The 15143-nt window shown below is 41.7% G+C and overlaps 1 protein-coding gene across 2 annotated transcripts in view; it reads left to right on the plus strand.

Annotated features, from left to right (window-relative positions):
* ME1 (malic enzyme 1) overlaps positions 1-15143 on the plus strand; it is a 140945-nt gene that overhangs the window by 33271 nt on the left and 92531 nt on the right. For both annotated transcript variants that reach the window (XM_060752974.2, XM_060752975.2), the window contains exon 4: positions 13172-13247. In XM_060752974.2, the coding sequence (XP_060608957.2) occupies positions 13172-13247 (76 nt within the window). The remainder of the gene's footprint in view (positions 1-13171; positions 13248-15143) is intronic.

The raw sequence follows: 15143 nt of genomic DNA on the forward strand, positions 1-15143 counted from the left end.
TTTTTGCAAAATGCTTTGTCAACTAAAGAGGAAGATAAATTTGGATACACTTCACTTCTTGTACCCACTAAACCAGTACCAAAGGTTTCATGTAACCGCATCTGATGGAATATGTTCTCTCTAGGAATTTTCTAGGTTCTCCAGGCAGTTCTATGCTATGCCCTACTGAAAATTATCGTAGACGTGCCCTGGAGGACATAGACAATTTGTGGAGAAGATATCTCTCTAGGAACTTTCTAGTTCCTCCAGCTTGATTTTATGATGGCTTCTGGTGGAGTTGTCATTTCCGTAGGGTTCATTATTATTCATGGTTTTCTGTTCCCATGGTAAATTTAGGAACATATCCCACACAGATAGGGGGACTATCCTGTAATGTGTGAATGAATATTATTTCCAAAGTAAATCTTGTTGTTGTTTATTCATTCAGTCAGTCGTTTCCGACTCTTCGTGACCTCATGGACCAGCCCATGCCAGAGCTCCCTGTCAGCTGTGGCCACTCCAGCTCCTTCAAGGTCAAGCCAGTCACTTCAAGGATAATATTCATCCGTCTTGCCCTTGATTGCCCCCCCTTCCTTTTTCCTTCCATTTTCCCCAGCATCATTATCTTCTCCGAGCTTTCCTATATTCTCATTATGTGTCAGAGTACTTCATTTTCGCCTCTAATATCCTTCCCTCCAGTGATCAGCTAGACATTATTTCCTGGAGTATGGACTAGTTTGATCTTCTTGCAGTCCAAGGCACTCTTAGAATTTTCCTCCAACACCACAGTTTCAAAGTGTCTATTTTCCTTCACTCAGCCTTCCTTATGGTCCAGTTCTCACATCGATAGGTTGGTACGGGGAATACCATTGCTTTAACTATGCAGATCTTCCTTGCCAGTGTGATGTCTCTACTCTTCATTATTTTATCGAGATCAGTCATTGCTCTCCTCCCAAGAAGTAAACGTTTTCTGGTCCGAAGTAAATACAGCCTTTGTATTAGTTATCACCTTTGCTCTATGTTGAATTGCAGATATTCTGCTGGAGGAAAATCCAATATATTTCTACAGTATTCTTTGTGAAGTTTTGAACTTGGATCTCATGAAGTACCACAATATACACCACCTAATTTTGCAGGATAAATGGTTTCAATTGATGGATCAGGCCTGTGTTGCTGCTGTCACTGCTGCCATATGTCTTCAGAGCTCAGTGAGAGCTCTTGGCTGTCTCGGGTGCCTTGTCTTGATATCAGCAGAGCGCACCCAACTAGGATGAAAATGAGATAATTATTCCCTACTTTCTGGTTACATGGACACCTCTCCTGATATCTTCATGGGGCTCTGGTGATGGCCATGAATTCTCATGGACTTCTGCAGCCGTCTGGGAGCAGGGACAGCAGCATGGATTGTATGGAAACAGTCCAGTAGGCTGATGTTGTCTTGGGCCAGCTGGAATCTGCCCTGCCACTACCACAAGTTGGGGACAGTGTGTGTGACCACCTCCAGGACGAGTTCAGAGCATTTGTACTCTGGACTGGCTCCAGATAAACTGGCCTGTGTAGATGAGACCCTGCAGTGTATTTGAAAGATGCCGAAGGAGCTTAGTTTTACTTGCTTTAGTCCCTAGGTGGGCAGATTTCAGGTTTTGGGGGACTTCATTGTTTGACAGTGTTTTCATTAGAACTGTAAAGACCTAGTACTTAGAACAAATTAATGGTTCAGGTAGTTTGAAGACTGTGAGATCATTTAACCACTATATTCAGTAAGTAATATATTGTGTATATACAAATACTGATTTATACTTCCGTTATCCTCCATCATTTTAGTAATTTCAGTGAGCTTGAAAAATCTATTAAAGGTGATCTTTGAATGTCTTACAAATACCTCATAGACTTGTTTATGTCCAGTTTTTCTCCTAGCATTAACCTGAATATTGCTGCTCTGTATCTAGCTATTCTTGCATTACATGCCATCTTGAAAGAGCGGGGCCTAGAAAGCTATTTATAAATCCTTCAAATAAACAGATGAGAAATCCCAACACAGAACTCTCAAAACTAGCTAGTAGACCTGCACAATGATTTTCATACTTTATGGATGATGAACAGTGCGGCAAAGAAGTGATTTGTATACAGTCAGCTATTGCAAAAATCTTTCTATTTATTTAGATAATAAATTTTCAGTGAATAAGTAATGGCTAAACTTTTGAAATTCAGAGATCCATACCAAGCCACTGTGCCTGCTGCCCTTATAACCCTCTGTCAAGGCCACTATAGAGCAAACTAGATGAGAGAGATGTCCCACTCTACTTCTCTCAATTACTTGTGATCCATGTTTGCTTTAACCCACAGGTGTGGATTAAAATGTTACAATGGTTACGATGACAGATACTCTGGAGGGTCCTACAAGATGTTACACAATACTGCACTTTTTGAAAAATAACTTCCATAACTTTGCTTTGGCTGCAGTGTTCCTACTGTGGATCATGGTGCCATAATTCAGGATGACAGTGTGTAGAAGAAATTATAGTTTAATTATTACTCCTGTCTGGAACCTGTAAAAATATGGATTATTGTTACTAATAGTATCTTAATATTGATAGGATAACTTACATTGCCTTTTAAGAAGTAATCTTTGCCATATTTTTTTAAAAAAGAAATAATAGTTCTTAGAGTTATTCCTTTCTCCCACTCACCCTCATCTCATTTTTAAGTTGCAGATTTAGGTGTGGGAAAGTTCAATGGAAATATTTTGCTAAGATGCCAAAAATAACTTTATTACCCCGTCTGTGGAACACCCAGGTGTTTCAGGTTTATTAGCAAACTCAGTGTGTGCAGAATGAGGAAAAATCAAGGCCAAGTCTTCTATTTCTAAGTTTTGGAAACTTCTGAAAAGTGAAGAGGCTAAAATGTTTGAATTACATTTCCATTTGTAATATGGAAAGCAAGATTAAAATGTGCACTAACTAAACATAAGAGGAGGAATGGAAATAAGCAGGAAAAATTTGCTGAAGCAAATCCATTGCTGAAGCAAATCTATTAGAAGAGACCTTACATTTTATATTTAACTGATGATGATTTCATTGCCTGAGTTTGAATATTTGGCGGATGGGTGTGAGAAAGGGGAAAAAGTATTTGCTGCGCAGCGAGGAAGGGGAATAAGTCTTTGTGTTGCTGGTGCTCTTGGAAAAGGGTGTCAGCTGCATTGCATGTGGCTGCATTCTGTCCCTGTTCAATGCCAGTAATGACTGAAAATGCAATGAAAAGGTACGACTGTTGCACCTCAGAGTAGAGACAAACTGATGATCGTTGGTTGCTGCAGGTCATGTGACAAACAAGAGTGTGCAGTCTCAACCCATCTGCTGGGTTATATGATAGGCACAATAGTGACCAGTGGAAGGCGGGTTAAGTGATGCAGCAGTGGGTAACATCAGGCAAAAGTTATGCACAAAGCACTTGTTACATCTTTCCTTTCCTTTACACCCTCTGCATTTTTCGTTGGCTGCCTTAAATCTTTTGGTGAGCTACTGACTAGTGGCTTGCGGACAATATGTTGTGCAAATCTGCTATAGATCATAAAACAATATCAGCAGCTAGTATTGTTGTGTGCCTTCATTTCCAATTTATAGCAGACTTTTCTTGGCAAGATTTTTTTCAGAGGTGGTTTTCCTTTGCTTTCCCCTGAGCTGAAAGAGTGTGAATTACCCAAAGTCACCCAGCAGATTTCCATAGTTGAATCCTGGGGCCTTTCCAGACAGGGCTATAACAACAACAACTACTACTACTACTACTACTACTACTACTACTATTTTGTTGCTTATTATAAAGGAATGTTGATGGAATAGCCGGGCAGGGTGGACACAACGATCACACCTCTGCCCTTCGATATAGCGTAATTAAAAGCTGACTCTATGTTGTATATGCAAGTGACCGAATGTTCTTGGTAATATTTGCCGCCACCACCTCAGAAATTACTGGCCTGAGGAACCAAAAGGGTGTGAATGTATTATAGGTAATGTGGGTTTGAGTTCTTGGTCTTCTATGGCTTCCTCCCTAGCCGACTGGATTTTAAAAATGAGTTGAGAGAATGAGTTCTGAGGGAAACGAATGGATTGAGGCATACACCAGTTAACAGTAAACTAAGAAAGAGTTTATTTAAACTTGATATTAACAACAACTCGTTGGAAATGAGTGGTACAGAATCTTGATGCAGTTGCAGTAACTTAGTTGCTTAAACAAACAGTTCCCCTGACAGAATAGCTTTTACCGCTGTGAGTCCCTTTAACAAACTGTTCTACTTTTAGACACAGTTTCTCTTAGAGCACAGACTCCAGTCTGCCTCCCTCACTGGGCTATAAGGTATCTTTAAACCTCTCTTAAGTTTAATAAGACACAGCTCTCTTTTATTAGTCCTCTCAACGTAGTAAAACTCTAGCCTAATGTCTTAACCTTATTCCCTAGCCTAAAGGCTCACTAAAAGCTCTTCCCTTTCTGTCAGATCCCTGCTGTAACTTCCTATCTCAAAAACACAACCTTCTCTCTCTCTAGTCTAAACCCTTCCCTTTTTGTCAAAACAGGCAGCTTATTTTCCCTCTCTAAACTGACTCCTCCCCACTGGCTATACCCAATCAGGAGTCAGCTTGACTCCTCCTCTTGCTCTGCTTGACTACCAAGATGCCAGCCACTGCCATGCAGGCTTCGGCCTAGCCGACTGAAAGGTAGATCTATTACATACCTCCCCACCTTAAGACCTTTCTGTAAGATTTCAGATTTCTAATCTAAAGCTGCAAGAAAGGGTTTCTCATGAAGAGAGCTAGCTTACATTAACTCCCTTTCTTTGCACCTAACTAACCCACTAACCTAATCTAACCTAAGGCAAAGGCATTCTACCTATCTTCCTTATCCTGCATGCTATCTAACCTATCTAAACATCCTATCTAACATATCTAACATTCCTATCTAACAGGTTCACAGTCCTAACTAACATTACATTGCATGCTAAACAACATTTGCAAATAATACAATACTATGCACGTTATCTAAGCAATCCTGCAATGTAAACAATACAGTCAATACAATATACAAACCTGCAAAGGAAAAGCGTGTTAAATATAATACATCACCTTATGCAATATACTCTATAATGCAATATATAACATGTATGTACAGTCAAGGTATTGCTCTAACCTGCAAATAAAAAAAATGTTTTAAGTGCAAATCATCATTTTGTATTATCAGCAAGGAAACTTTCTAAAGTTACCTTGGGGTTTACCCTTGGTTAGCTGGATTATATCAATTTTAAATTGGGAACAACCTGGCATGGAAAATATAAAGGGGCTGAACCTTTTCCCATTTTACCCAATGCCACAAATTCTATTCCCAACTCTTAACTTAACATCACCAATGGCCAATTCAAACCCCATACTATTATCTTCAGGTGTTTCTTTCCAGGTTGAAGCTGAGACAGTGTCATCTCTATATAACACTCTCTGGACCTTACGCACCAGCTCCACCTGCTGTTTTTGTTTAACATTACAATTTCCAAATTTTCCCTCCAAATCTGTCTTAACTGAGTACACTCTCCCTCCTCTACACAGAGCCACATTCCCCTCAGTCTCTGGAGAAATTTTTCCTACAACTTTGGTTCTGTGAGAATTTGGTTCTCTGGGCAATGTCCAATGTCCTATGTCCTGAGCACAACGTCTCACAGCTTAATCTCCGTCCTGCTGGTACTGGACTAAAGGTATCAAACATTGTCCCTCTTTGCTGTCGTGAGGGCCTCTCCTCCGCTGTCCTCCGACTTGGATGGATGACTCGCTGGTCTCCTCGAGGGACGACCTCCCTCCTCTCCGGATGACTACGAGACCGTTCCACCTTGCTCTCGCTCTCCAGCGGTTGCTCCTTTTCGAACACTGAGGCAATCTCCGACCTCTCCGGGCTGTTGACCATCGCCTTTCTTCTCCTCTCTCCCTCCTGCACCGTCTGCTTTGATGTTGAGGCAGTCTGAGACCTCGCTGGGCTGCTGTCCATCAGCTTTCTCCTTCTCCCTCTCTCCTGCACCATCTTCTGTAACGTTGAGGTAGCTTTAGATATTTTTGGGCCGCTGACCGTTCCCCTTCCGGCTTCGCTGGAACACACGACCGGCTTCTCGGAGACTACCTCAACTGTGCTTCTGGTTACTGGCTTTTCGGCTTTTCCGGCCACCATGACGGGCCCCTTGGTCACCCTCGGTGCCATTCTCTTGACCACGCCATCCAGCCTAGGGTCAGCTCCGTCACTGTTGTCCCCCTCATCTTCCTGGACCACCTTCCCGGCTACCGCAGCTAGCCTTGTGGCTCCTCTGATGACAGACAACCGGCTTGGAGTCCCTGGCTGAACTATCTGGTGCCAGTCTGCCTCCTTTGCCACAACCTCCTTGGCACAGCCGATGTCTCTTTTATGCCTTAAATGTGTCTTCACTGCCCAAACTGGGTCTGAGCCACACTCCAGACCTCCTGCGCTTTTTACGGTCATGTCTGCTTCAGTGACAAGACCCTGATCTACTGTCTGTCTTGTCACAGGCCCCTTGTCTTCTCCACGTTGTTCTTTTACTGCCTCATTCAGGGCTTCTCTTGATCTCACCACTTTTACTAGTTTAATCCCTCTGGTGTTATAGATGGCAGGTTTTATTTCAGTGGGCCTGGCTTCTTGGACTTTAGCCATTTTCCACAAGCTCTTTAAATCCCCAGCTTGTTGCTGTTCCCTCAGGAACTCAGCTGGCTGACTAGATGGCAACATTACAGGGAACTTTTCAGTGCTGTTACATTCTGAGCCTAGAGCCATTTCTGAGGTGATTTTTCCCTCCTCAGAAATTCCCGCTCTTTCTGCCTGGCTTCTAGTCACAGCATTGATCTTCAGTGTATGTTCTGACAGATCGTTCCCTATTAACACAAGAACCTCCAAGTCTGACAGGATCCCTACTCCAACTACCACAAAAAGCTTTGTATTTGACAGGGATTTCTGCCACATCTACTTCAAAGCTGGGGCCAGTTATTCCTTTTAATGTCCACTTCTTTCCTGGCACTATCTGTTCTTTCTCAACTACATGAGGGCGCACCAGAGACACGTCAGCACCTGTGTCCCTCAGTCCCATTAACGTTTGGTCATTAACTTGGACCTCTTCTAAGTATTCTTTGTTAACACCACGGTCTATACTCCAAACCCTCATTATTTTGACGGGCTCTCCCTCAGGAGTAGGTTCTACAGCTTGTGGTTCAGTCTTCTTGACCACTTTAACAAATTTCGGCGGGCTTCCAGCTCTCTCCTTAGATAGCTTTGGGCATGAGGCTCTAACATGTCACTCCTGGTTGCAAAGGAAACACACGATCCTACGTGGCACAGGCTTAGAGATGGCATCCCCTTGCTTGGCTCCCTGACCTTCTTTGTCAGTTCTACCCTTCGGGACCCACTCCTTCTGCTTCTTGAACATTGGGGGGACCATCTCAAAGTCTCCCTCCATCCCGTCCAACACTGAAGCGCACTCGGCCACTGTCTGGATCTTCTTATCCTTAATGAACCAACGTAACTGAGCTGGGACCAGTTTATAAAACTGTTCCATACATATCAGGTCTCTCAAAGCCTCAAAGGTGGTCACCTTACTACCCTCCAGCCATCGTACTAGAGCTTTTTCAATCCTAGCCCCTACTTGGGAAAATGTCTCCCCAGGCTTCCTCTTAATCTCTCTGAAGGTCTTTCGGCTTTGCTCTGGGGTTAGCCCAAACCGAACCTTCACTCTCTCTTTAAAGACAGAGTAGTTAGACCATTCTGTAGTTGTCAAGTTGGCATAAACTTCACTCAGTTCTCCACAGATTAATGGTCTTAGGTGTGCCATTCTTTTTTCCTCAGCCACCCCAAAATCTGCACACGCTCTCTCAAAGCTTGCGAGGAAACTCTCTACACAATCCCCCTTTGTGTATTTGGGAAAGTGTTTTACATAGGAAGCTACGGGTTCAGCAGGGATGGCACTTGGGTTGGATGTGGGTTGTCTATCTCTCACTTGCAACTCCATCATCCTTTCCTCATGTCTCATTCTCTCTCTTTCTACCTCAAGCTGTCTTTCTTTCTCTCTTTCTCTAGCCTCAAACTCCATTCTTCCTCTTTCTTTCTTAGCTTCTAGCTGCATCTTTTCCCTTTCTACCTCAAGCTGTCTTTCATTCTCTCTGGCTTGAAACTCCATCTTTCTCAACTCCATCTCAAGCCTTAACTTTTCGATTTCTAAAGAGGTAGCCACTGTCTCTGGGCTTTCTCCTCTTTCTACAATCTCAGCTTCCATTTCGGCTCCCTCCTGTTCCTCTGATTGTGTGTGAACCACAGGAGCTTTTTTCTGCTTTGGAGGTGCCATACTGCTCTGTACTGGTGTATTTAGGCAGTTTCTGAGGTAAAACTTCCTCAGAAATGATTTGGCTCAAACTTTTACCTCACAAAATCACACCACCCCACTGGATTTAGGCTTAAAGTCATGTATCCCGCCGCTGGTCACCAATATAAAGGAATGTTGATGGAATAGCCGGGCAGGGTGGACACAACGATCACACCTCTGCCCTTCGATATAGCGTAATTAAAAGCTGACCCTATGTTGTATATGCAAGTGACCGGATGTTCTTGGTAATATTTGCCGCCACCACCTCAGAAATTACTGGCCTGAGGAACCAAAAGGGTGTGAATGTATTATAGGTAATGTGGGTTTGAGTTCTTGGTCTTCTATGGCTTCCTCCCTAGCCGGCTGGACTTTAAAAATGAGTTGAGAGAATGAGTTCTGAGGGAAACGAATGGATTGAGGCATACACCAGTTAACAGTAAACTAAGAAAGAGTTTATTTAAACTTGATATTAACAACAACTCGTTGGAAATGAGTGGTACAGAATCTTGATGCAGTTGCAGTAACTTAGTTGCTTAAACAAACAGTTCCCCTGACAGAATAGCTTTTACCGCTGTGAGTCCCTTTAACAAACTGTTCTACTTTTAGACACAGTTTCTCTTAGAGCACAGACTCCAGTCTGCCTCCCTCACTGGGCTATAAGGTATCTTTAAACCTCTCTTAAGTTTAATAAGACACAGCTCTCTTTTACTAGTCCTCTCAACATAGTAAAACTCTAGCCTAATGTCTTAACCTTATTCCCTAGCCTAAAGGCTCACTAAAAGCTCTTCCCTTTCTGTCAGATCCCTGCTGTAACTTCCTATCTCAAAAACACAACCTTCTCTCTCTCTAGTCTAAACCCTTCCAAAACAGGCACCTTATTTTCCCTCTCTAAACTGACTCCTCCCCTACTGGCTATACCCAATCAGGAGTCAGCTTGACTCCTCCTCCTGCTCTGCTTGACTACCAAGATGCCAGCCACTGCCATGCAGGCTTCGGCCTAGCCGACTGAAAGGTAGATCTATTACACTTATAAATAGTATTATCCAAATTTTAACAGGTGTTTCTGATAAATTACAAAGGACTAAAGAGATAGACGTTATCTAATATATTTGGAAAAGTGTGAAAGTGTGAGACCGTTGCTTTCTCTAATGAATTAGAATTGGATTTTTAAAAACTGAGGCTGGGCCAGATAAAGTCCAGATGTTGAATAGTTCATTCAAATGTTATCTTAGGATTTCATCCAGTTTTTAAAAATGTCCATGGTAGGCTTTTAATAGATCTCTGTCAGCTAAATACATCACTAATATATTTTAATTAAAATGCACATAGTGTAACACCTTGCATAAAAATTAACACTACAGTGAAGCTCCAATATATTCCATTTCTGTGGCTTGCTTCTGAAATATTGGATGCATAGGAGGAATTCTGGGACTGGATCACAATCACAAAATCAAACATATTTTCACTATCTCAATTTTAATCCAGAAGAACTTTAGTGAGCTAAAAGTGAGAAATGAAAATTGATAACCGATTGAGCCTCTTCCTAAATATTTACAGTATGTCACTGTGGTGGCAGTGGCAGGGCGCGAATAGCCGCAGTAGTGGCAGGGTATGATTGGCAGCAGTGGCAGTAGCAACAGGGCATGAATGGTGGCAGTAGTAGTGAGACCATGAATAGCTGTGGTGGTGGTGGTAGTGTGATATGAAATATGCTTTACTATCAAATCTACATTCAGTGAGCATTGCTCATCAAAATCATTTGGTCATTCCAGAAATTGATAGGCACAATTAATAGATCTGAGAACTAGTGTATAAGCATGACCTAGTTGTCGCTGTAAAATTGATAGCATTTTGGGGGGTACGTTTTATTGTCACTACAATGGAAAAGTTGATGCCAGAGCATGATATACTACTGATTGTGTGCATATGGAATGCCGCTGAAGGTTGTCTTATAGTATTTTTCTCCCAAGTATGAGTCGAAAAGAGCTGAAATGAGAATAAACATAGCATTAGAAGAAATAAGGTCTCTAATTTAAGGTAAAGAACCTCTCTGTGACATGTGTCTAATGAGATTTTTATTATTACTTATTTTGAATGCTATTATTTTTCAATGAAATGACATCCAAAGCAGCTAACTGTTGTTGTTGTGTGCCTTCCAGTCATTTTCGATTTATGGTGACCTTAAGGCAGACCTATTAGGGGTTTTCTTGGCAAGATTTGTTCAGAAAAAATTTGTCATTGCCTTTTTCTGAGGCTGATAATGTGACAAGGTCACCCAGTAGATTTCATGGCCTAGTAGAGATCTGAATCCTGGTCTCTGGAGTTGCAGTCCAGTGCTCAAACCACTGTTGCACACTAATAATAGATTCCAATCCCCTACCCCAAAAGGACCCAAAAGCTTTTTGTTCGTCTGATGGCAGATACCAGAATGTCTTCCCTTATGTACTTGTAATCTCAAAGTAACTCTTTTTACTGGGTCAGTTATTCTAGTTTAAAGCCAATGCAATCTCAGGTGAATACTTATTTAATCACTTATCGGTTAAGGTTTTCATCAGCCTGTGACATCTTTCTGTTCTCTCTGTTCAGTCTCCTAGTAGTGTCCCTAGCTTCCAGGATTATTCACACAGGCCCTCAGCTGCACACAGATATCTGGGTTCAGCTGTCAGCACGTTTTCAGCTCCTTACTTGAGGGATTGTCCCAGGTTCTCAGGAGCTTGGAAGGTTTCCAGCGAGCCTCCGTAGCAGTGAAAAGACCATAGTAGTCTGGGCAAGGCTCCAAGTCTTTGTCAGCACTAGTTCCTGCAGCCTCCCTTAATAGTCTCAGCCTGCCTTCATGGAATGGCAAGCACCAGGGCTCCTTGAAAACAAACCACCTTCTTTACCCTTTTAAACTTTTTTCCTTAAGTCAACATGGACTAAGGAAGCTTGTGTATCTGCTGGGGGTTTCCATAATTTTCAACTGACCCCAATAAGCCTTCATTTCCTGTTTGCTTTTAGGAGTTCAGATCTTAGTATCTTTCTTCTGATAAGTTATATGAGGGTGCATCTACACTTTAGAATTAATGCAGTTTGATACTACATTAACTGTCATGACTCGGTGCTAAGGAACCATGGGAGCTGTAGTTTTACAATGTTTTTAGCCTCTGCCAAAGAGTGCTAGTGCCTAATCAAACTATAACTCCTATGATTCCATAGCATTAAGCAAAAAGGAGCCCCCGGTGGGGCAGTGGGTTAAACCCCTGTGCCGGCAGGACTGAAGACCAACAGGTCACAGGTTCGAATCCGGGGAGAGGCGGATGAGCTCCCTCTATCAGCTCCAGCTCCTCTTGCGGGGACATGAGAGAAGCCTCCCACAAGGATGATAAAACATCAAATCATCTGGGCGTCCCCTGGGCAACGTCCTTGCAGATGGCCAATTCTCTCACACCAGAAGCGACTTGCAGTTTCTCAGGTCGCTCCTGACACGACAAAAAAAATAGCATTAAGCCATGGCAGTAATAGTGATGTTAAACTGCTTTAAATGCAGTGTAGATCAGGCATGGGCACACTTCGGCCTCCAGGTATTTTGGACTTAAACTCCCAGAAATCCCAGCTAACATACCGGCTTCTAGGAATTGAGGGAGTCAAAGTTCTAAATACCTGGAAGACCAAAGTTTGTCCATGCCAAGTTTGTCCAAAGTTTGTCCGGGGAGAGGCGGATGAGCTCCCTCTATCAGCTCCAGCTCCTCTTGCGGGGACATGAGAGAAGCCTCCCACAAGGATGATAAAACATCAAATCATCTGGGCGTCCCCTGGGCAACGTCCTTGCAGATGGCCAATTCTCTCACACCAGAAGCGACTTGCAGTTTCTCAGGTCGCTCCTGACACGACAAAAAAAATAGCATTAAGCCATGGCAGTAATAGTGATGTTAAACTGCTTTAAATGCAGTGTAGATCAGGCATGGGCACACTTCGGCCTCCAGGTATTTTGGACTTAAACTCCCAGAAATCCCAGCTAACATACCGGCTTCTAGGAATTGAGGGAGTCAAAGTTCAAAATACCTGGAAGACCAAAGTTTGTCCATGCCTGTAGATGCATCCTGAGTCTATCTAGCATTGAAGGGCTGGTCTGAGTTGGGTATTTAGAAGTTTTATTTTAGACTCTCTAAACACTCTGACCTTTTTGCTTTCCTAAAGATAAAATCTTGAAAGATGCTAAGCATTCAGATTTGGAATGGATTTTTCCGCTTGATGGTCAGCCAGTTCTTAAATGGTGCTGACAATTCTTTGAATTGCTCTGTATTCCTTATCACCAGTGCTCTCTCTAACAGATATAGACTGTCCCAGGGTCATGAACAACCTTGGTTCTGTAGGTTTGTTCTTGTCAAATTTTTATATAAGTCAGAAAAGGTACATTTTTTCCTATTTCTTAAGGTCTTGGATAGCATAAGGAAGGGTTAACACCCTTCTGACATTAGTTTTGCTATCTGTGCCCTTTTCAGAAGATTTCACCTAACTTTCTGTCCCCATGACAATTGGATTTTGAAAATTTTGGGTTGTCATGGAAACAATGATTGCTGATAAAGTTTCATTGGAGACATTTCTTACCCATGACAACTTTTACTGGAGTAAATTTCCCCTCCTAGAGGTAGATTTCCTTTCACTTCCTGTTGTCTCACATTGTAACTATGGGGTCGTATGTAAGTCAGATGTTTGAAACATGGGGACTGTCTGTATTCTCCTCTTAACATAATGGGAGGAATAGGGGTTGGACTAGGTGGCCCAAAAGCCTTATTTAAAATTCAAATTATTGTCTTACAGAGGACTCTTCATTACTCCCCATGATCGAGGACATGTTGCAACATTGCTTAAATCATGGCCTGAAGCAGTCATCAAAGTAGGTAACTTGTTTGACAATTACATGGCAATATGGACTCGTGATCAAAATGATGAGTTGAACTACAAAGTTATGACCAGCATAAGCATCTGTTACAGATTGTGGGATTGGAGTGGTATAGACAGTGGGAAAACTCTCTAAATTTTTAAATTGTTTTTAAATTGTGTTCGATTTTAGCCTGTTCTTGTAAGCCGCTCCGAGCCCCAGGGGAGTGGCGGCATATAAGTTCGAATAATAAATAAATAAATAAATAAATAAATAAATTTAGAGAACTTGTATTTGTGACAAAAGGCTAGTCTGGAACATATCTGTCTATCATAGCTTTCTTTTAAGTGTGCTAACAATTAAACAGGGTCTTCCAAGCTGAAGGTTGAAATGGTACAACCCAAGCAGAGTTCATGTGATTCTTTTATAATATGGTAATGATTGACATAAAATTGTAGATGGGGAGAAGATAGTGGTATCCATATATTCAAGGCAGCCATTCACAACTTGATGTGCAGTATAACAAGGTGCACAATGTAATTGTAATGTTTGTTCTAGTTATGCGAGCACCACTACAGCACATTTATAAGACATTTTCATCAGCCTGTGGCATCTTTCTATTCTCATGTTCAGATTGGTGTCACCAAGATGAAGAAGTCCTCTGTTATTTCATATGAAAAGTTAAACAGAACAGTTGTCACTATAATTAGAGGTTTTTGCAAGATATTTGTTGCCACACTGATCACTGTGGTGGGATTGATAAAATGCCTAAATTTTTAATTTGGACTTTGTTCCCTGGCTTTCCATCTCATTATCATTCTATAATTTGTATATTTCTAATTCATATAAATGACTTCTTTTATAACTACATCAACAGTTATTCAACTTCAGCAGATTTAAAGTCAAAGAAATAGTTGGTATATTTGTGGGGGAATCAGAGCTGTTACGCCCCATAATAACCTTCAGTTAAGGTGATTTCACCAAAATGTAGCAGAGAACCAGAACATCAGTTCATAACCAGCAAAGGGTTACATTTGGTGGGTAGAAATAGATGTATGCTTTTAGAGTGGCTAAGGATTGCAGAGTCAATCTTAGGTTTCAAAACATTTATTCTGGAAAAGGAAATACATTCAGGATTGAAAAGTCCTGAGCTAACTTACTATACTTTAACTTCATCTACTAATAGAGGCAAAAGGTAAAAGGTTCGTGCAAAATGCATCCTCACAAAGAGAATAGAAGCAAGGAAAAAGTAGGCCTGACTGCATGGCCTAGCTTAGAGGAAAGACAAGCTTAACAGGAAGTTCCCTCACAGAATTCCATTTGCAACATCACCAAAACGGGGAGGAGACAGTGGCTAGCAGGAAAGCAGGAAACAAGACTCTCTAGGCATGTGGGAGAAGCTTAGCCCTGTCTCTGACTACCTCCTTGATAACTGGAAACTTGACAGATACAAAGGCTTGAACAGTGCAAGGGTGAACCCAACATTTCCAGGTAACCTTGTAAATAGTGTTGTGATTTATCTGTTTTCTGTTAAAGGGGTTATATGGCCCTTTAACTGAAAAATAAGAATGATGAGAAATTAACCTTGTTTTTCAAACCTCATTAGTATGTAGGTTTTCTTTTGTCTTTCCCAGTCATAGGATAATACTTTACAGCAGTGATTCACAACTTTTGATCCTCCAGGTGGTATGGACTTCAGCTCCCACAATTCCTAATAACCAGATAAACTGGTTGGGATTACTGGGAGTTGAAGTCCAAAACACCTGGAGGATCAAATACCGAGCTTTCATGGCATCATTCTAGTATTACAATGAAAATGACGGTTGCAGTATTTAAACAGCAAATGGATTTGATTATTCATTGCCTAAAATATATTTTAATTCAATTAATCAGTTAATTGGCAGTAGATTT

Source organism: Anolis sagrei, chromosome 1 (assembly GCF_037176765.1).
Source record: "Anolis sagrei isolate rAnoSag1 chromosome 1, rAnoSag1.mat, whole genome shotgun sequence".
Lineage (NCBI taxonomy): Eukaryota > Metazoa > Chordata > Lepidosauria > Squamata > Dactyloidae > Anolis > Anolis sagrei.